This window comes from Mobula birostris, chromosome 4, assembly GCF_030028105.1.
Source record: "Mobula birostris isolate sMobBir1 chromosome 4, sMobBir1.hap1, whole genome shotgun sequence".
Taxonomy (NCBI): Eukaryota; Metazoa; Chordata; class Chondrichthyes; order Myliobatiformes; family Myliobatidae; genus Mobula; species Mobula birostris.
In genome coordinates, this window is record NC_092373.1 from 61,415,550 (window position 1) to 61,443,383 (window position 27,834).

Consider the following 27,834-nt stretch of genomic DNA (forward strand, 5'->3'; position numbering starts at 1 on the left):
TCCCTTCCCCTATCCCTATTTCACCCTGCCCCCTTCTCCAGCTGCCTACTACCTTCCTTATGGTTCCGCCTCCTCCTACTACCCATCGTGTTTTCCCCTATTCCTCCTTCATCTTTCCTGCCTATCACCTCCCTGCTTCCTCTGCCTCACCCCTTTATCTTTCCCCTTACTGGCTTTTCACCTGGAACCTACCAGCCTTCTCCTTCCCACCCTCCCTCCCACCTTCTTTATAGGGCCTCTGCCGCTTCCCTCTTCAGTCCTGATGAAGGGTTCCAACCCGAATCGTTGACTGATCATTTCCACGGATGCTGCCCGACCTGCTGAGTTCCTCCAGTGTGTTCTGAGTGAAACAATGACCAAATCTCCCAGCTCTTTCGTTAGTGAACTCTTTGTACAAAACAATTGAATAGTGTTTAGCAACTGCTGAATTAGTAGTTTTTGCTGCTTTTAGCTACTGTCAGTTTTGAATTTTTCAGAAAGCTTCTGTATCCTTCTGAGTAACACACAAATTAAGAGGTGTCAGAACACATTCACATCAGGAGTCCCAAGATTTATTTTTCGTCCACCCCCTTACTGACCATTATGATAGCTTTTTTTTTACCCAATGAAATGCTCTGTTAATGAAAACAGAAGTTAGATCAATATTGCTTTGTTCTACTAAATACAGATTTGGTAAGGTAGATCAGGAAAAGGCAAACCTTAAGTCATCCTTGCAAAAAATGTTTTCGGTTGACATTATACCATTTTACTTTTGTTTTTAATTCAGCTGAATATTGAAATAAAAACCAAATCTAACAAATCAAAAGTCCTGTAATAATTTGGAACCAAACTTCAGTTGTGGTAACAAGGTCAAAGTCGTGGACTGCACTTGAATCATATTAGGTTGCAGTGTATGTTAATAAATGTTCTACACAAAATATCCACAAATGAAATCAAGACAGCAACTCTTAGAATATGTTCATGACTTACTTTTCAAGTTGTTTCAAAGCATTATTTTTGACCTTTATATCTTCTGCAAGTGTGGCGCTTTTATCACGTGTACCCTTAGTCTCATCATGAATATTTTGCTTTTGTACCTTCATATCAGCAATCCTTCTTTGCACGTCATGGCTGATGAGAGTTTAGAGGTGGACGAGGAGAGTAAAATATCAAAAACTAAAGTCAAGATTGAGGATCAAACACGAATATCAAGTAGCACCGAACAATTTTAATAAGAAATAATAAAGATGGCTAGTTACTAACATATGTACTTGCATCACTATCAGTACAATAGGAATTAACAGGAAAAGCAATCTAGTATTTGAAAATTCATTGTTAAAATAGATTGGAGGACAGCAAATTATGATAGAAGTCATTAAAGGACATACATATAATACTGCAAAACACAATTCTTCTTCTTCACAATTTCATTTTCCAATGCAAGAAACTCAAGCGCATGATTTTTCTCTCCTTCCAAGGCATCTTTTTCTTTTTCCACCATCTTGACTCTATTAAGCTAATGCAAGAAGTTTAACATGGTCAAATTGCATTTTATGCAAAAGATTCAATTATAACAAGGAAAACTACAAATACATGGAAAGTTAAGTAAATTCGATCTCTGAACCAATTCACTTCCATGTAAATTCAAGTAATTCCATGTAAAACATCCATTGGAAAAGAAAAATCATTTCTAAGCAAGGCTCTCTTACATAGCTATACCTACGCAGCATGGCGACAATTGGGTAATGAAGTGAAACTGGACCTTATGAAGGGTCTTGGCCTGAAATGTCAACTGTATTCCTCTTCAAATATGCTGCCTGACTTGCCAAGTTCCTTCAGCATTTTGTGCGTTGGTCAAGATTTCTAGCATCTCGTTTGTAACTGGCTAATTTACCCATCACATCACCAAAAAGCAATAGTCAAAATGCATTTTACACAGACATTTCACACCCCCATTCCCTTTGCTCTGGTCCAGAAATTCATCCCCAAAAAGTGGTACAGTCAAGTTGAAAATAAGGTTAATCTGCAAGAGCAACATTCCAGCTCTTGGGAAATACAACCTATCTAAATTCTACCCAAAGTGAAAATGACCTATGCACTGCCTTCAGCCCACAGGATTAGGTAGAGTGGGCTTAGAATTTGATTCTGCATTTTATACTTTGCCACAGACTGTCCATTTCTTACATAAATATCAACTAATGGTTCTCAAGGTTACTCCTTGCAGCATCCAGCTCAAAGACTATGCTTCCTGAATATTACCAGCCCTTATATCTCCTCCGATTATTCCAGTATCCCTTGTGAAAGCAACAACATCCCTCTACAGATACCATCACAACTGTGAACGTATGTGTCAGTAATTACAAATTTGCAATTGAATAATTTTCAGCAATGTGCCAAAACCTGACACTGCCATGCTGCCCAAGGAACCCCAACAATGTTACTCCGAGAATCTCAAAACTTGTCTCATAGGAAACATTTCTTAAGGCACCCTCGCCTACCAAGTCCTGTCTCAAAGTACTAAAGAAATCTTCAGCCCTGGTCTTGAATGGACTTACTGCAAATTATACATTCTGCCCCAACTCCAATTCACTGGATGACATGGTGTTCTCAATACACAACCTACCTCACTGAGACACTATATTGCCTTCCACAGAATAAGATTTATGGTATACAACCCAAAGTGCTATTGTGGGATGAGCCCCAAGCATTGAAGATATCAAACTAGCTTTGTCACTAACATACATTGCAGAAAGCACCTCCACTTCTTTGGACAAATCAACCATCCAAGTTTCATGCTTTTCATGACACACAAACGGTGACATTTCATGAATGCAACCATGATTTACAACAATTAAATCATGTGCATCGTTAGGTAAAATGCTGCACATAACACTAAAGCAAAATATTTATTTTAATGAATTACCCAATCCCAAAAAATTGCCAGTGCTTAAACTTCCAGGAAAAAACCAGCGTACTAGTAGCAAACAACAGGAATTCTGCAGATGCTGGAAATTCAAGCAACACACATCAAAGTTGCTGGTGAACGCAGCAGGCCAGGCAGCATCTCTAGGAAGAGGTACAGTCGACGTTTCAGGCCGAGACCCTTCGTCAGGACTAACTGAAGGAAGAGCTAGTAAGAGATTTGAAAGTGGGAGAGGGAGGGGGAGATTCAAAATGATAGGAGAAGACAGGAGAGGGAGGGATGGAGCCAAGAGCTGGACAGGTGATTGGCAAAGGGGATATGAGAGGATCATGGGACAGGAGGTCCAGGGAGAAAGACAAGGGGGGAGGGGGGGAACCCAGAGGATGGGCAAGGGGTATAGTCAGAGGGACAGAGGGAGAAAAAGGAGAGTGAGAGAAAGAATGCGTGTATAAAAATAAATAACGGATGGGGTACGAGGGGGAGGTGGGGCATAGGCGGTAACGTCGACTGTACCTCTTCCTAGAGATGCTGCCTGGTCTGCTGCGTTCACCAGCAACTTTGATGCGTGGTACTAGTAGCAATATTATCAACAGCTTATTTTACATTTTAAAACGTCACATTTATTTTCTCAAGTAATTTGAAATTCACCTTTTCCCCTCTCTGTTCATTTAAAATTTCAACTCTGCGACAGAGGATCTGAATTGGCTCTTTGAGTCGCCCTGATCCAATTATATCTTCCAGATATTCTAACATACCCTCATCATGCTCGTTTTGACCTTTTGGCTTCATCATAGCAATTTGTTCCACTTCACCCTACCAAAACAAAAAAAAAAAGCAAAGTATTCTTTAGTTTTGTCTTTCCAAAACATTTAGTATTAAAGTTTAACTGAAGCCCACTGCTACTTTTCAATGAACACTGAAGAAACCAATTAAAAATTAATTTGCATTTATTAAGATTCAGACCTCATTTAAAACATTAGTTTAAGTGCAAAACATGATCTGACCATAAAATGATACAATCACGTAAATGATTGGCTGAAAGATATGGCACAAAAAATAATTGAAAATATCAATCGATTTCAAGATTTAAAGCATGGTTTCACCTCAATTTCTTTTGAATGGAATTACTAAACCTTAAAAGTGAATTAATCTCCACAGGTCATTTATTAAAATCATTTATTATAATTGCTTGCATGTCAAAACCATACAAAAGTGAAGGAATAATTCTTAACTTACTACTCAGATGTAAAACTGGTATGATAGATAGTTTACGCTCATCTTTTATTGAGGTTTTCTCCATTCTCAAGTGATCAATCCTGGACTGCACAAGTTGATTTTGGGTAGTGAGCGTCAATTTCAGTGCAGAAAAGATTTCGAATCTTTGACATAAACTGACATCAACGAACCCAAACAAATCCTAAATATTTATCCAAGTAGTATAGGATAGGAGGCAGCAAGTCTTTATTTTATTATTCTTCACACATTACAATTTGGGTAAATCATAAAATAAAAACCTGTCAGTTACTGCACTCATAAATTTCCCTAAATTTTGTCAAGCAACATATAATAATGAATTCAGTAGTTTTACACAAAATGTCACTATGCCTGCAATTAATTGGAAAAATACAAATGGTCATATAGAATGGCAGACAAAATACTCTTCTGTCTGAACAAAGGGAACTCTGTGATCTTTCTGTAAATAACAACCTTTGATAGAATGCAAAAAGATGCTGGCTAATATATAATAAATTAAGACATGAAGGTTTTCGAAACATGCAATATCCTATCTATAACACTATTACATATAGAGCAAAACCGTGTCCAAAATCTCAAATGAACTCCTTTTGCCAAATGTAGTGTACACCCAACATTAAAGTCTGCATACCTGTATTTGTTTTAGTTATCTTCCAGCCATCTTGCAGATCACTGATCCTGCAATTGCCATTTTAACAAAAAGCACCTACATGTATAATATGTGCACTGGACTCCCAAGTTGTTTGCAAGAATACCCGTAATAGCACCAAAATACAAGAATACATGGGATAAAACTGTCAATTGAGAGACTATGAAAGGCAAGGCATTGTTAGTTATGTAAACCCAGGCCTGCTTAGAAATATCAATGGTACCAACTTAAATGTAAATAAAAGGTCCTGTTAATCACATCAGACAACAAATAATCCAGCAGGAAAAAAGTCAAATTTTTAGAACCATCAACATAAAACTGAAAATTTCATTGGTAACTTAAAATAGCCAGAGAGCAAAGAAACAATCAGAGCTGGGGAATGGGTTGAAAACCAGTCTAATTACCAAGCATGTTTCAGACCCCATTAATGTAATAATGGGCACAAGAAATGAAGTTGTAATCCTCATATGTCCTTTATAATATTGCTCTGCAAGATAGTCACATTCAAATCCTTACAGGTCTCAACATAGCCTAACTGTGGTTAGAAACATAGAAAACCTACAGCACAATACAAGCCCTTCGGACGACAGGGTTGTGCCGAACATGTCCCTACCTTAGAAATTACTAGACTTACCTATAGCCCTCTATTTTTCTAAGCTCCATGTACCTATCTAAAAGTCTCTTAAAAGACCCTATTGTATCCACCTCCACCACCGTTGCCGGCAGCCCATTCCACACACTCACCACTCTGAGTGAAAAACTTACCCCTGACACTTCCTCTGTACCTACTCCCCAGCAGCTTAAACCTGTGTCCTTCTGTGGCAACCATTTCAGCCCTGGGAAAAAGCCTCTGACTATCCACACGATCAATGCCTCTCATCATCTTATACACCTCTATCAGGTCACCTCTCATCCTCCGTTGCTCCAAGGAGAAAAAGCCAAGTTCACTCAACCTATTCTGATAAGGCATGCCCCCCCCAATCTAGGCAACATCCTTGTAAATCTCCTTTGCTTCTATGTCTTCCACATACTTCCTTTAGTGAGGCGACCAGAACTGAGCACAGTACTCCAAGTGGGGTCTGACCAGGGTCCTATATAGCTGCAACATTACCCCTTGGCTCCTAAATTCAACTCCACGATTGACGAAGGCCAATACACCATACGCCTTCTTAACCACAGAGTCAATCTGCGCAGCTGCTTTGAGTGTCCTATGGACTCGGACCCCAAGATCCCTCTGATCCTCCACAGTGCCAAGAGTCTTACCATTAATACTATATTCTGCCATCATATTTGACCTACCAAAATGAACTACTTCACCCTGGGTTAAACTCCACCTACCACTTCTCAGCCCAGTTTTGCATCCTATCAATGTCTTGCTGTAATCTCTGAGAGCCCTCCACACTATCCACAACACCTCCAACCTTTATGTCATCAGCAAATTTACTAACCCATCCCTCCACTTCCTCATCCAGGTCATTTATAAACACCATGAAGAGCAAGGGTCCCAGAACAGAGCCCTGAGGCACTCCACTGGTGACCGCCCTCCATGCAAAATATGACCCGTCTACAACCACTCTTTGCCTTCTAAGGGCAAGCCAGTTCTGGATCCACAAAGCAAGGTTCTCTTGGATCCCATGCCTCCTTACTTTCTCAATAAGCCTTGCATGGGGTACCTTATCAAATGCCTTGCTGAAATCCACAGACACTACATCTACCGCTCTTCCCTCATCAATGTGTTTAGTGGTTGAATTCAGTTCAGCTATAACATTAAAAGGTAGCTCTCTGAAAGTTTTTGACATTAAAAAACTCAAAAAGAATATGGCAGATTTGTAAGGAGAAACATAATGTCAGAAAACAAAACATGCTGCAGGTCTGCAAAACAAATTATGCCCAGGCTTCTACCATACCTGGACCTGCATAGAAAACTGCATTAAAAAATGTCCCAAGGGGGTAATTCTTTCTCAAAAAGAGTTTGCTGTTGAACTACAAGTATATTACAGGTAATAGTAGAAACTGATAGAAAAAAAATTCAAATCAGATACTATTAGTGAATGCAGTGTCAAAAGTTTCTACTCAGCATTAAAAACTTGTATCTTAATTTAAGAGTTTATAATGAGAATTGACTTCTGAAGTACAACCAAAAGTGCAGATAAATTGAAATCAGATGGTTCAAACTTGCTTTCTCTCCTCAGTGCCTGGGATACTAATGCACAATATGCCAAGCCTCTTCCAAGGCAAACATTCAGATTCAGTGACCTCCACACCAGCTAATCTGCCTGCCAGCCAATCCAGCACCAGATGGAATGATGTATTCTTAGATAAGCAGCCTTTCTTCAGAGCCAGAGTACTGATTGAAATTGGCAAGCCATTTATCCAAGTACTGATCAACATAGAAAACTGTTCATCTGCCAATGCTCTGAACGATTACCGAATGAAAATTCCTTTAGACCTCCAAAGAGGTGCTTATTATCAAGTCTATCAACTCTATAGGAAACCTACATACCTTTCCCACCATTTCTTTCATCAAGCTCATCCATCTTCATAAAGCAATACATCTTCAAATAAGTGCTCAACCTACAACCGCTCCTCCAATATTGTGACCATTTCGGCAAAGGTACGCAATGATAGCATGATATTTACTCTTTAAACCATTATATTTATGATTGTTTTGTTTGTCTTGATCTTTTAAAAGGAAAAACAAACTGACTATAATCACAGATAAACTAGATTTGCTAAGTTTCCCTTTGCCCCCACAGATATCACAAATAGCAGGATAACATAAACCTACCTTATTGTGGTTTCAAACTTAACATGAATATACCCAATTAATAAAACCTTCACCCCCACATTTTAATCTAAATGAAGACACACAAAGTTTTGATTCAATTCCTACCCTTTAAGATCAACATAGAAGCAACATTATCAGTGATTAAGAATGTTGAAATCACATCCTTTCTAATTCTATCCACTGAGTAGCTGCTGAATACAAAACCTAGAGGCAATTTTCCCCTTGATAAAAGGAGAACAGTGACATCCAAATGAGTTTCCTCTTATAGCTAATACCATAAAAGTTTTGAAGAGCAGGGTAGCAGACTGGGTCAAATTTAACTCAAATTTTAGTCATAGTTTAGTTACTTTTCTTGATCAAGGAGAGGGTTTGGGAATAACCATAATCACAGGGAGAAAGTGCAAAAATCTGGTTCACAGCCAAGACAGGTTCAATCCATCTATTGTGGCTGTGTCACTGTGTAAATCTATACCTCTTCACAACTCTATCACCCTCCATTTCAATTAAGTTTCAAATTTTACCAATATGTGAATTAGTAGCTTTAATTGGCCACTTGTCCCTCAAACCTGTTCTGTCCAAGATAGTGGCCAGCTTGACTCCAACTTCAACTCCACATTTTCACCAACCCCAAACTAAGCTTCAACTTCATGTTCAGCAAGAAACTACCTGTCTTAAAAATATTTGAAGACTTTGCTTCCAATGCCCTTTGAGAGTTTCAAGTCTCAAAACACTCAGGTAAACATTTTGTATTATGTGTTCCTTACCCTTTATTCTTAGACAAAGGCCTCTACTTTTGGAATTCCCCCACAAGAGGAACACACTCCACATCCAGCCTGCCAAACTATTTTATTTGCCACAATCAAATCCTTGCTCTTCAACTACACTGGACACAAATACTGTGCATAGCTCGAGTGTCCATACTGCAAATGCTTGTTTCCAACAAAGTTGCAGGCTTCTCCTTCACAGGCAAATTACATCAACTACTTTAAGGCATCCAGAGGAGCACAGTAGTGCAGCAAGTACAGGTACTAACCAACTGCTCCAGTGACTTCAGCTCAACCTCTGTGCAAATTCCACTTGGACATCACATTCTCCTATCATTCCCCAACCAGAAGCCCCAGATGAACTATGAGATCTACAATCTGCTGAGGCCCATATCAGAAACATTCATGTCTAACAACCAAGATAGATACAAGAAGTCCAGGTATGATCTCCAGAAAGCCACCTCACTGATGAAGCGTGGCAATTCTGTACTAAACTTGAATCGATGAAGGATGCTCGACAGCAGTGGCAGGGCTTGAATGCTATCACCTCTTACAAAGTGAAATCAAGTGACAGAGTTGTCAACAGGGCTTTGCTTCCAGATGAGCTCAATACCTCCTATGCTCACTTTTTGACTGTCAAAACATAGAGGATCTATCACGGACTCCCACAGCCCCAATGATCCTATGATTTCAGTTTGAGGCTGACTTATGAGCGTCCTACAGGAAGATGAACCTATGGAAAACATCTGGCCCAGATGGAGTATACAGTTGAGTACTAAAGATCTGTGTGTATCAACTGGCTTGAGTGTTCACTGAGATCTTCAACACCCCAGTTCAGTGGTCTGAGGTACCCATCTGCTTCAAGCAGGCTTCCATTATACAAGTTCTTAAGAAAAAGGACATGGCAACCTGCCTTGATAACTATTGTCCAGTAACACTTACATCCACAGTGATGAAGTGTTATGAGAGGTTGGTAATGAAACATTAACTCTTGCCTGAGAAGTGATTTGGATTCACATCAATTTGCCTACTGGCACAGGTCTAAAGCTGATGCCATCTCATTGCTCTTAATTCAACACTGGAAAATTTGGACAGCAAAGATGTGTACATCAAAATTAATCAAAGTGCTTCAAGACCTTGGCCTCATTACCACCTTGTGCAATTGGATCCTCAATATTCTTACTCGAAGACCCCAATCAATCTGGATTGACAATAGTATCTCCACAATCTCCACCAGCAAAGGTGCATCACAGGGTTGTGAACTGAGACCCTGCTGTACTTATGATTGGGTGGCTATGCACATCTCCAATGCCATATTCAAGTTTGTTGATGACAGCACTGATGTGGGCCAAATTAAAGGTGGCAACGAATCAGCATACAGGAGGGAGATTGAAAATCTGGCTGAGTGGCCACTCAACGTCAGCAAGACAAATGTGTGATTATTGACTTCAGGAGGAGGAATCCAGAAGCCAGTACACACTGGGGGATAAGAGGTGGAGAGGGTCAACAACTTTAAATACCTTGGTATTATCATTTCAGAAAACTGTCCTGAGCTCAGCATGTAAGCACAACTATGAAAAAAAAAGTATGGCAGCACCTCTGCTTCCTTAAGAGTTTGTGGAAATTCAGCATGACATCTAAAATTTTAACAAACTTCTATAGTTGTGTTGTTGAGAGTGTTTTGACTGGATGCATCATAGCCTGGTAAGGAAAAGCCAATGCTCTTGAATGGAGATTTGTACAAAAAGTAGTGGATACCACCCAGTCCAGCATGGATAAACCCTCCCAACTATTGAGCACATCTACAAGGAGTGTCGTTGCAGGAAAACAGCATCCATCATCAGGGACCTCCACCAACCAGGTCATGCTCTCTTCTTCTCTGCTGTCATCAGGAAGGTGGCACAGGAGCCTCAGGATTCACACCACCATATTCAGGAACAGTTTTCACCCCTCAGTCATCAGGCTCTTGAACCAGAGGGGTTAACTTCACTTACTCCCATCACTGAACAGCTCCGACAACCTATGGACTCACTTTCAAGGACCTTTCATCTCATGTTTTCAATATTTATTACTTTTTTTGGTAATGACAGCTTATTGTCTTTTGCACACTGTTTGCCTGCCCTGTTGGTCCGGGCTTTCATCGACTCTATTATGATTATTGGATTTATTGAACCCCCAAGAAAATAATTCTCAAAGTTGTACATGGTGACACATTACATACTTAAAAAAAAATTTTTTTGAACTTTATACAAATTTCTGTGTACTCCAGCTTTGTCATATCCTAACGAAACTTTGACTAGCTAAATTATGGGAAATGTCCTACACTGTGTAGGTTGTATCAAAATATATGGGGTGGGGGGGGGGGAAATGGAATTGATCTGAGTCAGCATGGCAAGATCAGCTTATTTGCAAGATGTCTAGGAAATCACAACTTTTTCAGAATTTCAAACCATAAGCAGTTAATGTGAAACCAAGCTGTCTTATAATTCAAGGTATTGAAAGTGATGATAACCCATCAGGTTCTCTATTCCTCAATTTGCACCATTAATTTTTTGTATTATTCGCAATAAATGGATATACAATGTAAATTTGATATACCAGAATTATATGTAGTACAACAATAATAAAAAAAAGTAGAAAATGTGAATATACAGGCCAGGCAGCACAAGATGAAAGGTCATCAATGCTGAATCTGTTTATATCCCCAAAAACTCCTTCCCGATCTGTTGAGTGTTTCCAGGATTTTCTACTTTTATTTCAGATTGCAGGATATGCTTTTCGTTGTTTGACAGATTTATTCACATCTCAGCTAAATAGTCAGAAAACTAGGTTTTCACTTTTACGTTATACACCTTGCCATGCATTACGATTGCTTTAACATTACAGAATTCTGTCCTGTCTATTAACCAGATTCTTCCACCCCAACTTATTTCTTCTCAGCACACGATCTAGGTCGATCATCAACTTATTGCATCCCAATGTCAAATAACTTTGTAATAAATCAGATATCCTATTTAAATCTCTTGCAAACATATACATAATTGATTATTCATCATTTACCATGGTCCAGATTCAAACGATTATTTCCTAAACATTTGGTAAAAACAATCCTTTCATTATAGAATTCCACGGGTCAGAACTATATCTCACAAACCTCTACTTGTTTCATATACCAACCACCAACAGGTATTTGTGCAGTGATACTACTACGAGTCTTTCCTTGATTGCAGGCAACCAATATTCCCTTGCCAGTTTGTTGCACATGTATATATTTAATTCAGCACAAGTCAATGGAATGACTAAGCTTGTACTGTTATTTGATGAAAGCAAGTCTGAACTGTGACCTAAAGCCATAGTTACATTTGATCCATATTCTTTAATATTTGTGGTTAACAAAAATCGATCAGTCTTGGATTTGAAATCAACAACTGACCTAGCCATCATTTGCTGGGCTGGAAGAGCTTACAAAGTTTCTTCATTCTCTCAGATGAACACTCAAACCCTGCATAGTACTGATTTGTAGTTAATTTTTTTTTTAAATGATGCACGTTCATTCTCAATAACACTTAAAATCCGGGTGGCTGCCGCAAACATTGCGCTTTACATACACTCTGAGTCCCTCACAACCAATCACATATTAGTTCACGCTTGCCCCCCCTCCCTGCTTGCAAAAATAATCTTGCCCCCTTCAGCCAATTCATTCCACTTTTTTCACCCATAATGTCTGGAAAAGAACCTGCAACTTCTAGTGAGGGTAGTACATCTCAGATGTCTAGGAAAAGGATTAGCACGGATGTGAAACTCCTTGGATTTCAGGCGGAATCAGTCAAATAAAACAACACCCTGGCCAGTTTAAGCGGCATTTGAGGATGTTAATGATGGCAACGTTGAAGAATTACTGCATTCTCATGGTGAGAGCCTTAATAATGAAGAGTTTCAAGAATTGGCAGAGCAATGCATCCTGGGTGAATCTGAGGACGTGGATGGAGAAGAGGAAACACCAGCAAAATACATCACCATAAAATTCCTCAGCACTAACATCAGCGCGATTTTACAAATCATGGACCAGTTCATTGATAATTACCGATTGGAAGCAAAGCAATAAGGCAAAGAGAGGCGCTCTCAACATGATTTCCTGCTACCAAGACTTCATGAGAGGAAACTTAAGTCACCCAAATCTCCACACCTACTTGAAAAACCCACAGCCTGACCCCTCCTCTAAGATGCAACCATCACCTCCACTGCTGCTGTGATGTGTTGCCACTCCACTGATGTGCAGGTTAAGCCTATTTGTATGATTGTCACTCCACAAATTACTCAGTATATGCAAAGTATCATATATCTGGGGTTTGATTTTTAAAAAAAAGATCAGACACACATATCCATTATGTAATGCTACGATGACCCCACATAGCACTCCACCCCTGAGGAACGCATCCTCAGCATTATGTGGGGCCTGAGTTTTAAGTATTTCTAAACCTCATTCTCAAAAGGCTAAGTTTTATATCAGTCCAAAAAATGACTTACTGCCATCTGCCTTCAAGTTCCTTTAAAACCTTGAAAAGCACAATCATAACCTACTAACCATCTAAATTCCAGGGGTTGCAAACTAACAGGGAAAATCTAGGTGTTAAATTGGTAAACCCCTGGCACACTCCTGACATCCAAAATGTTCTTCCTGAAGTTCAATATGGAGAACTGCTCACAATTTACTCAAAGCTTTTTACACATATACAAATTATTCCACCCACTTGCACTCCAGTCCCACGTTTGGGTTATTTTCTGTCCATCTGTCTTGGTATTTCAGTTATTGATCCCACTGGAGCAGATCTCCAGGGTATATCTTGCGAACATTTATAAAATATTCCTTTTCCAGCTCTGTCTATTTGTTCAATATTTTTGCCACCTAATGCTTAAAAATACTTCTCACTTTTGTATCGTCAGCAAAATATGCAACTCTCCAACATTCAACTCATTAAGACATACAACAAATAGCAGTAAGCCTATAACAATCTTTCTGGAACATTAGTCATATTCCACCTGATACTAAGAGTATTTGTATTTTTTCTCTGCCATTTAGTAATTTTCTTAGCTAGACAAAGCTGCCATTAGTTTAACTATCTTTATCTCTTGCCAACAGACTATTATGTAGCTTAAGTCTTGTGAAAGACTCATACAAATGTCTCTGCAACCCACTTTCCAATTACATCCAATATAGTCATCTCTTTAAAACATTCAAATTTGCTTTATCAGTCATCAACAACTCCCTCTAAATTGGTGCTGGTTCAAACCAAACAGCTAAAAAACTGTAAAATATTCACTCTCTATCACAATATCTATAAATTTTCCAACAAATGTTATGCTACCACATCTACAATTCAGTTTCTTCCTCTCTTATTATTCTTATATAACACAATGAATCATGTAACTTTGCATTCTGAAGTAAGTTTCTGAAGCAAGCATACTCCAGGATTAAAGTTAAGGTATTTGCAATTTTCTAATCTACCTTGTACGAAACATTCGGATGGAAATCACTAAGCTATTCAGATCCACTGTTCTTTGGTCCATTATATTCTCACCATTACTTTGGTTATGGAGAATCTCCAATAGTTTTTTTTCCCTACCCTTTTCCACAATTGATGTAAAGTTATCATTCAATATGTTCAATGACTTGCTACAAATATTTCCATTATCTAATTCACATCGCTGCTGACCACTATCACAAACTACATTGGAAAATTAAGTTTTAACCAATATCTTCCTTGCACATTTCTCCGAATTCCCCTTTCACAGTTCTGTTATTTATTAGATCTTTTTCTGTTCTTTGCATCTTGTATTAGCATCTCCATTAGTTTTTGTCTAAATTCAGGACAATTTTAACTGAAATGATGCTGATTTTAGCTTTAACTGTTTTGACTTGACCATGAGATCTGCAAAGAACAATATTAGGTAAATTTGTAGTTCAGTTATGATTAGATATTGTCTTTTTCAATCAATCTTCTGGTCATTTCAAGAATTCCTAATAACAGGTGGGCAAGAACATCAGATCTTGCAGATGGATATATGTTCTACAAAATGTAATGATACATTTCTCCCAATGTTTTCAAATTAAAGCCAAACATTTTTTCTGTTTATCATATTTCATTCTAATAACTTCATTATATGAACAGCTTTCAAAAAATTATCAAATGAGGTTCTTCCATCCTCTGTACAAGCAAACTAGCAATGCATGCGAAAAAGTCTACTAGATAAAAAGAGAAATAGAATGAGGGCAGAGAAGAAAGCTAGTAAACAGTCTGTAATGTATGACACTTGCATCAGCCAAATCACTGAACAAAATGTTTAAAATGTTATTCTTTGAATTATTAATAAAACAGAATATTTTTCACCTCCATTGTGCTTTTATCTGAATCAAATTAAATTTAATTTTCACATCGAACCAGAACCAGGTATAATATCGTGGATCTTGTAAATTAATTTTGTTGACACCATTTCTCATAATTTCAGTCAATAAAATTATGAAGACTTTATACTAAAGTTGGTTTATCTTTAATGTTCTGTAGCTAATACAATTAAAAAATATTTTATTTGGCAGTATTCACACACAATATTGCTTGTTGTAAAGCTACATGACAGTTAAATAGACATACTACGTGAGAAAACATAACTCCAACAGCAAACGATATTGAAATTTTCATTGTTAACTAGGTAAAAATTAGATGAATTTCTTCAATGCATTTTTGGTGGCGACAAAACCAAGTCACACTGCAGCAGCACAAGTAATATTGGCGTTTTTTGGTTTAATTATTACCACGCCAATATTTACGTGCTGCTAAAATGTAACCGGCATTTCATTCATGTGTCCCCAAAGTGTTCACAGGATACGTCAAAAATGGTAATCAGAGCAATTCATTGCATAAGAAATAATTGTGTTTCTGGTTTAACCATAAATCACTTAAGCAGCAAATAATGGTTTGAGTTGTGAGAGCAGCCCTGCAAACCATGATGTGCTGCTATGGCAATTTAAGGGTACAGGAAAAACACTTCAACATATCATAATCTTTATTTCTTCCACACACACTTGTTTGTTCTTTAAATTAACACTTTGATTGGAAGTAAATACAGTTTGAGGTAACTTTAAAAGACCTACCTGAAGAATCAAAAACCTGTTGTGATCCAGATCAATCCCATGGCTGCGAAGCAACAGTCCTACATCTTTGAACGTAGATTTCTTCCCATTAATATGGTAGACAGAAGAATTGTCCTTGTAGGCAGTTCTCGAAACATAGAACTTGCTATTTGGAATAACTTCAAAATCCTCACCCTCCTTTCATTGAAAGCATTTTTTGAAAAATTATTAAACAACTCAAATTTGCAGCACATGGCACATTAAACAACTATTCTTTATTTTGCAATAAAACAATTAGTTACCTTTATAACATACAATTTTGAAATAAAATGGGAGAGAATTGAATAATTGCTGCAGCATATTGCCTTAAATTTTAAAAATGTAAAATTGTCAATTATTTGACTTATTCTCAGCACATCTGCTCTTTTGCAAAGTTCAACATCAAATCGTTTTGCTTATTAGTTAATTTTAAATCCACGTATACATTTTGTTTTCATTCAATAAGGGGGAAAATACTGATTGCATTGTCATTGTCAGTACCTTTACAGATATCCATTTGTTACTGTTATAAAGGGGTCATTACTTCAGTTAAAATAGTAGTATTTAGTTTAAAAAATATTTTTGGCAAGCAAGTTGCTCAAATTGCTTATGACAATATTTTCTTTTGTTTTGCTCCTAAAGCTACAAATTAAGAGGTCTGTTTCAATATTTTAATTTACATGCTTAAAAAGCCAGGACAATTACTTAATTGCATACTTCATATTCCACATTATTTACAAGAAATTATTAACCTTAGTTTAGAAGTATAGTGGTGCTTTAAACATTTAAACAACATAATCTAAAAACACCTTTTAAGCTTATTTAAATTATTTATTATAATTACCTTATCTATGATTTTTTGAAAATGAACTTCCACAGTACAGCTCTGAATGTCCTTGTGTTCATCAGAATTGTGAATGAGCACAGACAATTTTTTGGAGCGAATTTTTTGGGCTCGGTACCCAAAAACAAACAACATTGAATCAATCACATTTGATTTACCACTGCCATTTGGTCCAATAATACAAGAAAATCTCTGCATTAAAAAAAATCACAGAAGATTGCAGTTATTTTACGATTTTTCCCCTTTAGCTATTATTCACGTTAAAATGAAGTATTTCTGAATACATTTTGTGGTGTGCTCTGCTTCTAGCTCTCCATTCACATGACAGCTCCAAACTATTACTCTTTTCAGCAAAGTTTTAATATGATTCAGTGTTTTGTAAAAGAAATTCAATTTTAAAATGTTTAGAACCTTACATTTTAAATTCACATCAATTCTAAATTTAGGGCAACTGATCAAGCATTTTTCAGTTTCACATCTCCACCCAAGAGGTTTCAAAACCTATAGTTTTCCTAGCCCAGGTTTTGAAAGAAAAATTAATTTTCTTAAGAGGAACCCATAGAACAATAAATAATTTAATTGCATTTTATTTTACCTTGTGAAAAGGACCTAGAATTTGTTCTTGAGCATAAGATTTGAAATTTCGATTCACTATATGTGTAATCATGAGACGAGGAGCTCCGGGTTCATTGGTCATTGCTGGGGGTGGAGGAGGAGATATGCCAGCTAAAATTTCTTCCAAGCTTTGATTATTTACTGCTTCAACTGGTGATTCTAAGGTAGCATCTAAAAAGAAATAAAATAAATTAAATGTTATACTGTTAATACTAATGATACATAACATTAAACTTGGAACCCCAGCTTTGCAATTCATGACTTCAAAAGAAACCACTTTAGATTTTCTAAAATATTTAAAATTAAAAAGTAATTTACAGCAGATACCCTCGTGTGAAAAAAATACAAGTATGAATATTCAATTACAGTTTCTGAATTGTATGGTTAAAAGATTTAGTTCCACCAAAACAAGAAGCACCAAATGTAAATGACTACCTTTAGAAAAATGACCGAGATATATTTCCCTAAAAATATAAATCACACACCTTTCAGACTAAAAGCATTATCACGAATAACAAGTTTGAAAGCTAAATCGAAAGCATATTTTTTTAAAAAATTAACAAACTAACCAAGTAAATGTCTAAAACTGTCCTAGTGTTTGTGAAAGGTTATAGTGGTGGGGGATGTCTGGTAAGAAAGGTGGGGTTTAATTTATGTACGAAGTTTCATATGTGCATTTAAACTTGTAGCATAGTACAATAGCTAGATACTGTCAGAAGACATATTACAAGAACTCGTGGATTCATATTAAAAACTGAATGCAAAAATACTGTGGAGCAAAACAGCTAGTAACTATCTAACTAGATTAGTAATCTTGTACATTTGCCAAATACTCGCTGAGTAATTGCAAGAACGATCTGCATAAACGAATTTTAAACCAATTGTTCAGATGGAAACAAAACCCCCTCAAAAAAACAAGCACATAAAGCATCCCTCCTTTCTAATTTGTTAAGTCTTCAACTCCCGAACGCAGTTTTGTAATTTTGTATTCCAGTCTACAGAATGTCAAACCCCTCCCCCACCATTAATGTACTGTACAACAAGCGCAAAGGAAAAAGGCACACAATGAAAAGAAAACTCTAACCCCACAGTGCATCAGCTGGGGGGGGGCGGGGGGAGGGGGGAGGAGAGAAATGGAGCTATCAAAATAAAGTCATTCATTACACAATTAGAAAAAGGAATTATTCATTAAGATAAACCTAGATAATTACAACGCACACGTCTCTATTAAATACCGTCAAAAAAGAGCAAGAGAAACTTTAAAGGAACAAGCAATTCTTTGCCATGGTCAATGAAATTTGTTAAAATAACATCTTGACATAAACACAAGTTAACGCCAGTTGTTTTTTTCGCTCTACATAAATGAACTGTTTCCGTTAGAAACAAGTAAAATGCATTAAGATCATTTACAGCACGATACCAAATTGCTTCAAAATGATAAAAAAAAGTGAAATCGGCAACCTGCTTAGCAATCTTCCAGGAGATTGATTTCAATTTTCAAAAAACTTACAAGACAACGATAACCCAAAACTTTAATGATTAAAAATATTACAAGAAATTAAATCAATTCTTTTGAACAGCAAATGCTATATATATGCCATAAGGCATGTAATTTAACAATTTACCTCTAACTTCACCGACATTTGGTGTGGTTGCCTTTTGTTGGATATCCATTCCGTTGTCAGACGCATCCAAAGGTTCTGCTCCCTCCGGACCAAGTTTTGCGCTTTGCTTTGCTGTGGAATATTTCATTTTGGCAGGCATGGTACAACCTCGACTAGAAATTGCTAAAAGGAAAGAAAATAACTGAAAACAAATAATCGCTTCGCGGACATTCAATCCCAAAAAGTAAACTCACATGTACAGAATTGGAGATTTCAGATGAAACGAAAGCTTTTGTTTAAAAGTCTCGCGAAAATAAACATTACCTAATCTAAATTTACCGCAATTTTACTCAAATCAGAAGTTACTGTACTTCTCTAAACCAATGCCACATCATGCCATTAACGAAGAAAGGTCGAAAACACACAAAAGCTATATCAGCAATGGGAAACGACATCTACTTTAAAAATAGATTTAATAACCTTTAATCAAATGTAATCATAAATTCGGTACATAACGACGTATATTCCAGCAGTCTACGTCACTCATCTTAAACAGGCGGACAAAATCTAACAAAAACAAAAAACTTGATAGTTTCTGCCTAATTTCAGACTTCCAACTGCAGTAAAGAGTTTTGTTTTTAAAGAATACCCCAGAAACGGAAATATATTTAAGTTACAGCGCAGAAGGGAAAAATCTGACAAATAATAAATGATTTTTAAAGCTTAAAATCCAGATAGATTTTAATAATGGTAATTAATCAATCATTAGGACATACCAACACCACCCAAAGTTTAATCTAAAACAATGAACCAAATAGGGGAAAAATGCAGTTAGTAACCACTTCCCTGAAACAACATGTTTACAAATTTGTCATGCATCTCATCCCGCTAAAAAAAGATTTCATTTCCACTGCATAAATACCTGTGAAATCAACCCATTTTCAGACTTTCCAACTCAAATAGCTTATTATTATTTTTTTAAAAAATTTAAGAACATTTTTGGATCATTTTCAAGCAGAGAAAATAAAAAATAAAGGAATAAATTGAAGAAAAATTCGAGCGCTCACCTCCGTCCCAGTCGAAAATGGCGCCGAAAACTAAACTTGACTGAAATTCGTTGAGGGACAAAGCATTGTGGGTAAGCCGGTTTGAAAAAATGGGGCCAATGCCAATTTTCAAAAAGTTAAAATTAAAATTGACAAGGGCGCACATTTATTTAATGCTATTAGTGAACAATACGGTAGTGTGTGTTACTTTTTGAAAAAATCACTCATTTATTTTTCTCTTGCGGTTGCTGTGCCGGTTGCCAAGAAGCAGTGCGCTGTGATACCGCGAGAGAACCCGAGATTAGTGCGATGATGCTATTACAACTGAACCAAGAGAGGTGTTTGAGCAATCATTTATCGTAGGCGTCTCTGAGGTAAAGTAATAGTCTAATTATCTAATAGTGAACTAATTGTACGCAGAACGCTAATGGTTTACTTTATATTGTACTTGCTAGTTATTTAAGAATTATGTCCTAGGTCCTTTCTGTTTCGAAACGTAATAGTTTTATGGCCCAATATTATCAACTGGGAAAACGGTTGTTAGGTGATGTGATTCATCAAGATCTCCAATCAGCTCACTTCTGCTACAACCTGTGAGCAGCTTTATAACTACCAGTGTGTAGAAATGTTTATCATCGTTGTCCGCAGAGGAGTATTGCCACTCCACCTTAAATTTTACAGCTGCTTTTGCTTCAAAAGTAAACTGGATTAAAGTTGTTTACAATGTTTCATTCAACCTTATTTTCTTGCTCAAAACTGTTGACTTTTGCCACTCTTCTAGTAAAGGATCTCTTTGAAAAATCAGCACCTTAAACGTATTTTTTTTGGCTCTACTGAATCGTATGGAGCTTGCTGATTTGGCAAATTCCTCCTTTGCAATGTTGGTTCTGCTGGGGGAAATATTGCAAAGCTAATAGCATCAACTTAACTGTAAGATGCAAATATAATAATAATAGAGTTGATATTGATGATTTCTGGCTTTCAGGTATGCAGTTAATTTTTTTTTAAAACTTAAAAGAAAATTATCCCAGTATGCCTTCATTCCAAGATTATATTGTTTCAGTTATGTAGTCTTTGGTGAAACAATGCTCTATTGTGATTTTTATATACACACTTTAAATTTGTTTTTTCTTATGTAGTGTGTTTACATTTAATTGATATTCACCATTTAAATGCAACTTGCTGTTTCTCTCAAATTTGGCAGCTACCAACGACAGTTTGGGACTGTGACTGTTTGTGGAGTAAATTTAATCATTGCACCTAACTCAATTTCTAAAGAATGAGACTGAAGACTTCACTTTTAAAAGAACCAAAACATATCCTTTATATTATTTGGTTTTGTAGTAGGAATTTAAAAAGTCCTCTGCTTTTATTTAGGAGAATTGTCATGTATTTGCCAGGAGATTAGTTCTAACTTGTGTATTTTAAAAATTGTATCTAATATGTGTTATTTTATTTGGAGACTGTGAGTTGCTTGTTATTACCTTAGTAATAGCATAGATAAAACAGCACAATTAACTAATACATGTTCTAATCCTATCAAATGGATTTATTGTTGATGTCTGCATATTGTATAAAATATCGAGTAGGTAACTGAACCTTGTTCAGAAAGATCATAGTACTGAGACATTAAATCTATTGCTTCCGGACGTGTTGAGTATTTCTATCAATCTTTGTTATATTAAATTTACATTGTGTACTTTAGTTTTTGGGATGTAGCCATAAGTGAATGGGTAACAAAAGCTGAAATATGAAATTTATCCTGAAGCCTTATTCATCTCTTATTGAGACTGTACCTGAAGAACTGAATTCTCTTTGGACACCCTACTTTGGAGGGAATGTAGATGATATTCTTTAGAATAATACTGACACCATAGTACTTAAATAATGTGGGCAAGTGGCATTGACAAGATATGTATTACCTTCTGTCTAGAAAATTAGGGAATGATCTATTTAAGATGTGTGAGTTTATCAATTGATTTGACAGGGTAGATATAAAAGTTTTTTGGGGATTAAGTTCAGTAGTCAAACTTTAAGATGAGAATATTCTGGAACAAAAATGTGAAGCATTTTATCAGACTTGTTTGCACATCTTGGACCAACAGAAATATTGCTACTGGCTTTACTTGTAAATTTCATACTTGAATTGATTGAAATTTTATGTATTGGTATATTTACACATATAGAAGTAAAGTAGGGTAAACCTGGAAGAATTTAGATGTAAAGGATGCAAAGCCCCTTTTTTTTTGATAGTAGGACCAGACAATATTTTCAAATCCATTGACACCCCTGCCCCCTCCCCACAAGTAAGCAGTATACAATTGCATATATTCTTTAATTTTGTACTGGAGTGCAAACTAAAATGGAAGTTAATGTATCAAATTGATTTAATGGAATTTGTTTCTTTGGAATTTGATTTGTTTTGTGTGTCAATCTGAGACTATACTTTTCAGCAATGGTTACTTTAGCCTGTCTTCAAAGATAGTAAGAGTATGTATTCACACACAGAACTCAGAGGTGCAGATCGAAATGCAAGTTTCAATGATTCAGTGGTCCTGTTGTTATTATTATAATGAAAGGCTTAGAATTATGGAGTCAGTTTCTGTGTGTGAATGGTTGGTAACCAGATCTATTCAAGGTATTGACTGACAATACTAAATCTGTATCGGTGCTGTAGGCATACGTGGCAAAACAAGCCTGAAATATTTCTTAAAAACTTTACTTAACCAATATACAACACAAAATAAAAGGTTTATTTATACCTGGAATCTTCTACTGCATTTTTGTAGCGCATATTTTTATGTTGGAAGTTAGAGGTTAGGTCCATTCACCCATAAATGTGTTACACTGTAGTTGTGAGTTATTCATCATTTCTGTACATCAGTAATAAAATACTGAAGTACTGACTTTGACTCTAGGTGTTCCAATCGGCCAGCTTCCATGCAGAAACAGTATTGTTGGATTTGGAATGAGTAAAAACCACTTGAAGAATCTTGAGTTAATAAAGAAAAGCCAATATTGATGAAGATAAGTTCCATTTGACCAATCTCTTTAAAATTTTTGATATGGTCACAGAGAAAGTTCGGTAAAGGAATGCAGTAGATGTGTTTGACAGGGTTCCACGTTATATCCTAAATGCTTATGGAATAAAAGACTTCCTAGCAGTATTATTGACTTAAATTGAAAATACAGCTTGAAAGGTTGTTTTCCAGATTGGAGGAGAGACGAGCGTTCCCTTTCAAAGCCAATTTTTTATTTCTGAAATACACTAAAGACTTGTGTGTTGGTATGGACCATAAAATATAAAAAATGAAAATGGCATGAAAGTAATTGGAGAGGAGTATAATGAAGTAAGACACTGTCACAAAATGGGCAAGTGCAAAGAAGTATCAGATGATTTCACTAATTTGCATGGTTTTTTAAAGGTATGTAAGAAGTGTTTCTATGTGAGCATTAATCTTGTAAGATGATTGGGTTTTCTCCTTGAAGTGGAAAAAGACTGAGGTGATGTCCCATGTGTGAATGTTGGCTGACGAAGGAACTTTATGTGATGGGTGCAAAATGCAATGAGAATGTGAGGAGGAACACTTGAAATACAAGTTGAGTGTAATGCCTTGTACCCAAGTATGGTAAAGTACGGGACACTGAAAAACTTGTTTGCAGCAGCATCATGTATGTACAGCAAACACACAGAATATAACATACCATAGAGTGGAAAAAGATTCTTTTTCTGTTTTTTTCCTCTTCTAAAGGCCAAGTTGATGGTAGTGCAAGAGATGGTCCATCATGCTCCAATTCTGAGGTAGTGTTACTGTATGTTCAAGAACCTGAGACAAATGGCTGATCCTGAACCTGGCAGTGGGGGACTTTAACCTTCTATACCTTCATTTCACAGGAGCAGCTAGAACAGTACATGACCTGGATGGAATCCTTGATGATGGATGCTGTCTGCTTGAAGCACTGCGTCTTCTAGACAATGTCAGTGCTGGGGAGGGTTGTGTCCTTGATAGACTGGGCTGTGTCCTCAGCCCTCTGCTGTTCCTTGTGTTCCTCTGCATTGGAATTGACATACTATGTCACGATGCTTTCAACAGTACATCTTTAGAAGTTAAGAGTACTTGGTGACATGCTGTATCGCCTTATGTATTCAAGAAAGTAGAGGTGGTAGTATGTTTTTTTCCATGATTTCAACACTGTTGGGCCCAGTTCAGATAATCTGATATGTGAACACCTAGGAATTTGAAGCTGCATACTGTCTCCAAATCTGACCCACCAACAAAAACTGGTGTATTGTCTCCTCCTGAAGTCAGCAAATAATTCCTTAGTTTTGTTGACGTTAAGTGCAAGATTATTATTGTAGCACCACTCAACCAAATGCCCTAACTTAATTGTGGTGATTTATCACCACCCATGATTCATCCACCAGCAGTGCTACAGTTGGTGAGTTAATAGAGAGCATTAGAGCCTAGCCATACAGTCTGAGTGCAAAGAGAATAAAGCAGTGGGCTAACCACACAACTCTGAGGTGCACCTGTGTTAATGAGTGAAGAGGAGATGTTGTTGCTGTCTGTTGATTGAGATCCGCTGAAGAGGAAGTCAAGGATCCAGTTGCAGAGTATGGTAGTGAGGGACAGAGATCCAGAGTTTGGAGCTTAGTGATGAGTTTGAAGGAGATGATGGTTTGAATGTCAAGCTGCAGTTGAACAGCAGATAAACGTCTGCATTACTGTTGTGCAGATGATCTAGATTGGGTGGAAGGTGAATAAGATAGCAGTTGCTGTTGGCTTGTTGTGGCAATGGGCAAACTGAAGGAGATCCACATCACTTCTGAAGCTAACTTGAAGCATTTCATTATGGTGGATGTTAGTGTGTTGGATTGTAGTTATTGAAGCAGACCAACATTCTGTTCTTTGACATCTATGGGTACCCTTTTTAAGCAGGTGGGAAACTCAGACTGCAGAAACGAGTTCTTGGATACTTCTAGTTGGTCTGCTCAAATCTTGGGTAGCTATGATGTCAGGCCAGATGGTTTTTGTGGGTTCACCATTTTTAAGGATGTCTTGATGTTGGCTTTGGGACTGGGATCACAGGTCATTGGAGCTGTGGGAGCTTGTGTAGGAATGTCATATTCTTCTTTCAAATCATGTATAAAAAGCATCAAGCTCATCTGGATATGTTGTTACCATATCCTAACTGTTTTCATTTTGTAGAACGTGATAATGTGTAAGCCCTGCCTCAACTGTTAAATGCCCAACTGTGACTCCAGTCTGAAAATGCACAGAATGGATATTGGAATATGGAAATAGGATTGTTCTAATTGGAGTCCTTGTGGTCTCAACAGACCAAGACCCCACATCTTGCGCTATAACAATTCTATGACTCTTTTGTGCTTAAACAAATAAAAGCGATTTTTCAGGTCTAACTTGTCTCAGCCCTTCAAATGTCCTTTGCAAACCCAGACATCGCAAAACCTAACGGTTTTCTATTATTTGGTAATATTGTGATCTTGTCACGTAATTCACTTTAATCTTCCCTTTGTTTTCAAGATTAGCTTGCATCATTTCTAGAAATTCACATTAAACAAAAAGATCTACAGGTTCCAGGATTGACCATTCCAGCATTAGGAAAAGTTTAGAACAGATGAACATGCTTTTGAGAAAAAACAAAATATCATGTCTGATGATCTAAGAATTATTGCTTGCACTATAATTAACTAAACATTAATAACTGCTGAATTTTTCAAAAGTGCATAATTTTTCTATGAAATGACACTAACTGAAACTGGTTAATTTTCTGTGCAGGTCTTTGGAACGTATTGAGGATGTGTAAAGTTCTTTATAATATGGGATTTTCTTTGAATGCCCAGAAATATAACTGTATCATGGGATTTTAAAATGTTTTAAAATCATTTTCCTCATTTGGAATAAGATCTAAGGAATAAGATTTTGCAGACAGCAATTTCTTTTATGAAGTAAAATGATGAAATACTGGAAATCAGAAATGAGAAAAGACTAGAAATATGTGAGTTGGGCAGCATCTGTGGAGAGAGAAACAAACCGAAGAATCAGTGTTTTCGGGTCTGAAACTAGATTTGTGTACCTTTAATTGCTCTCCTCTTGCTTTCATTGTAACTTTCCCCAAGTTTGGATGAAGGATCATCATACAAAACATTAATTCTGCAGTTTGTCTTGAATATTTTTTTTGGCATCTGCCTGCGTGCGTCCATGATGTCTTTTTACAAGGCGCGGAGCGAGAGAGAGAGAGAGAGACTGTGTGGTGCGCCACTCCTCACACAGACATTTTCGCAGTATCTTCCCTTTGTTTTACGAGGTTGAGTTGCAATCTCGACACTCGACCTGGCACAGATGGAAAGCGTACTCGGGGGCGGACCCGACTAGTTTTGAACCTGGGAACCTCCACTCCCGGGTCTGGCGCTGATGTCGTTACGCCACCAGCCGGCCCTGTCTTGAATATTTCAAGTGTTTTTGATTTTATTTCCATCTTTTAAGGACTGTAGTTCACAAATTCAATGAGAAGTTTTTTTTTGGACTATCACGGTGTGGAGGCAAAAGTGTAAAACAGCACTGCCCATCAAAGAGCCTGAAGATACACACTCAGCATTTTAGGGACAGCTTCTCAGCAATCAGATTTATGAATGGACGATGAACCAACCCATGACCATACCTCATTATGTTTGTCTTTTCTTTGCACTAATTTAAATTAATTTGTATTCAGTGGATTCTGGTTTGGCTCAATAAAGCGGCTGCCCCAATTAGCTGAAGTTTCATGGAAATAGTTGAAAAGGTATTTAACAAAAGAATCAGAATCCCAATTAGGTTTATTTTCACTGGCATGTATCATGGAATTTGTTAACTTAGCAGCAGCAGTTCAATGCAATACATAATATAGAAGAAGAGAAAAAATAATAAGTAAATCAATTACGGTATATGTATATTGAATAGATTAAAAATCGTGCAAAAAACGGAAATAATATAAAAAAAAAGTGAGGTAGCGTTCAAGGGTTCAATGTCCATTTAGCAGAGGGGAAGAAGCTGTTCCTGAATCTCTGAGTGTGTGCCTTCAGGCTTCTGTACCTCCTACCTGATGCTAACAATGAGGAAAGGGCATGCCTTGGGTTCTGGGGGGTCCTTAATAATGGACACTATTTTTCTGAGAGACCGCTCCTTGAAGATCTCCTGGGTATTTTGTAGGCTAGTACCCAAGATGGAGCCGACTAAGTTTACAACCCTCTGCAGCTTCTTTCGATCCTGTGCAGTAGTTTCACCCCCCCCCCCATACCAGACAGTGATGCAGCCTGTCAGAATGCTCTCCACAGTACATTTATAGAAGTTTTTGAGTGTATTTGTTGATATGCCAAATCTCTTCAAACTCCTAATGAAGTATAGTCACTGTCTTGCCTCGTGTATATCTACTTTGATACGTTGGGACCAGGTTAGGTCCTCAGAGATCTTGACACTCAGGACAAACAAATTGAGTAATGAATTATGTATTTAAATTAAATGCAGAACAAATTAGGATACTACCAATACTACTACAGTACTATAAAACTGTGTTACTTCCTAATAGTGTGTTCTGACATGTATAGGGTGCTTAGCGGGTTGCACATCTGGTAAAAGGGTTTGTCATGTCCATTCTCGGGCATCTCATGGACCTTTGGCCTGCATTGGACACTGAGCTCTCACCCGTGGCTCCAGATAGCTGTATGCAACAGTGGTCACAACCTGGTACACTGCATTGACAGGCAGACTAAAGCAGGTGAGGTGGCAAGCGGGCCTCTTACTCTGGTGAAATAGGGAAATGTCAGTCCTAGTGTGTGAAGTCTGCTCTGGTGGACTTGGTAGGTAAGATCAAATGGCCAAGAAGGCGGTTTTGCAACACTTTGTGAAGAAGGTATGATGAGTCACAGAAGAAGTCATGGTTATTCACTGCAACTAAGGAAGACCCAATTTGTGACAACTACTTGTACCACTGGATCCGAACTTACAAGGTCGGGAGAGTGGAACTGTCCCAGTGCAGTGGCTTTTCCATTTTCAAGACACTCCCGCACAGGTTTTACTGTCATCTTCAGATATGACGGACAACTATCATGCTGTCATGTTCTTTTGATTGACTGTAGATGAACAAACTTAGTGCCGATAATAGTCTATCTTCTTACAACGCTTTTGACAATTGCATCCTC

At 37.2% G+C, this 27,834-nt stretch overlaps 2 protein-coding genes across 8 annotated transcripts in view; one reads left to right on the forward strand and one right to left on the reverse strand.

The window, feature by feature from the left end:
* smc4 (structural maintenance of chromosomes 4) overlaps positions 1 to 19,703 on the reverse strand; it is an 81,048-nt gene extending 61,345 nt beyond the window's left edge. The window contains exons 1-8 of one of the 2 annotated variants that reach the window (XM_072255423.1): positions 19,656 to 19,703; positions 18,610 to 18,771; positions 16,965 to 17,155; positions 16,370 to 16,561; positions 15,508 to 15,684; positions 3,551 to 3,715; positions 1,368 to 1,495; positions 970 to 1,110 (exon numbers count right to left, since the gene is read on the reverse strand). In XM_072255423.1, coding sequence (XP_072111524.1) covers positions 970 to 1,110; positions 1,368 to 1,495; positions 3,551 to 3,715; positions 15,508 to 15,684; positions 16,370 to 16,561; positions 16,965 to 17,155; positions 18,610 to 18,748 — 1,133 coding nt within the window. In that variant the 5' untranslated portion in view covers positions 18,749 to 18,771; positions 19,656 to 19,703. Of the gene's footprint in view, positions 1 to 969; positions 1,111 to 1,367; positions 1,496 to 3,550; positions 3,716 to 15,507; positions 15,685 to 16,369; positions 16,562 to 16,964; positions 17,156 to 18,609; positions 18,772 to 19,510; positions 19,589 to 19,655 lie in introns of those variants that run through there. The other variant, XM_072255424.1, reaches the window with a different exon arrangement.
* Positions 19,704 to 19,929: 226 nt separating this feature from the next.
* ift80 (intraflagellar transport 80 homolog (Chlamydomonas)) overlaps positions 19,930 to 27,834 on the forward strand; it is a 275,494-nt gene continuing 267,589 nt past the window's right edge. For 5 of the 6 annotated variants that reach the window (XM_072255425.1, XM_072255426.1, XM_072255427.1 and 2 more), the window contains exons 1-2: positions 19,930 to 20,008; positions 20,839 to 20,948. In XM_072255425.1, coding sequence (XP_072111526.1) covers positions 20,914 to 20,948 — 35 coding nt within the window. In that variant the 5' untranslated portion in view covers positions 19,930 to 20,008; positions 20,839 to 20,913. The remainder of the gene's footprint in view (positions 20,009 to 20,838; positions 20,949 to 27,834) is intronic. The other variant, XM_072255430.1, reaches the window with a different exon arrangement.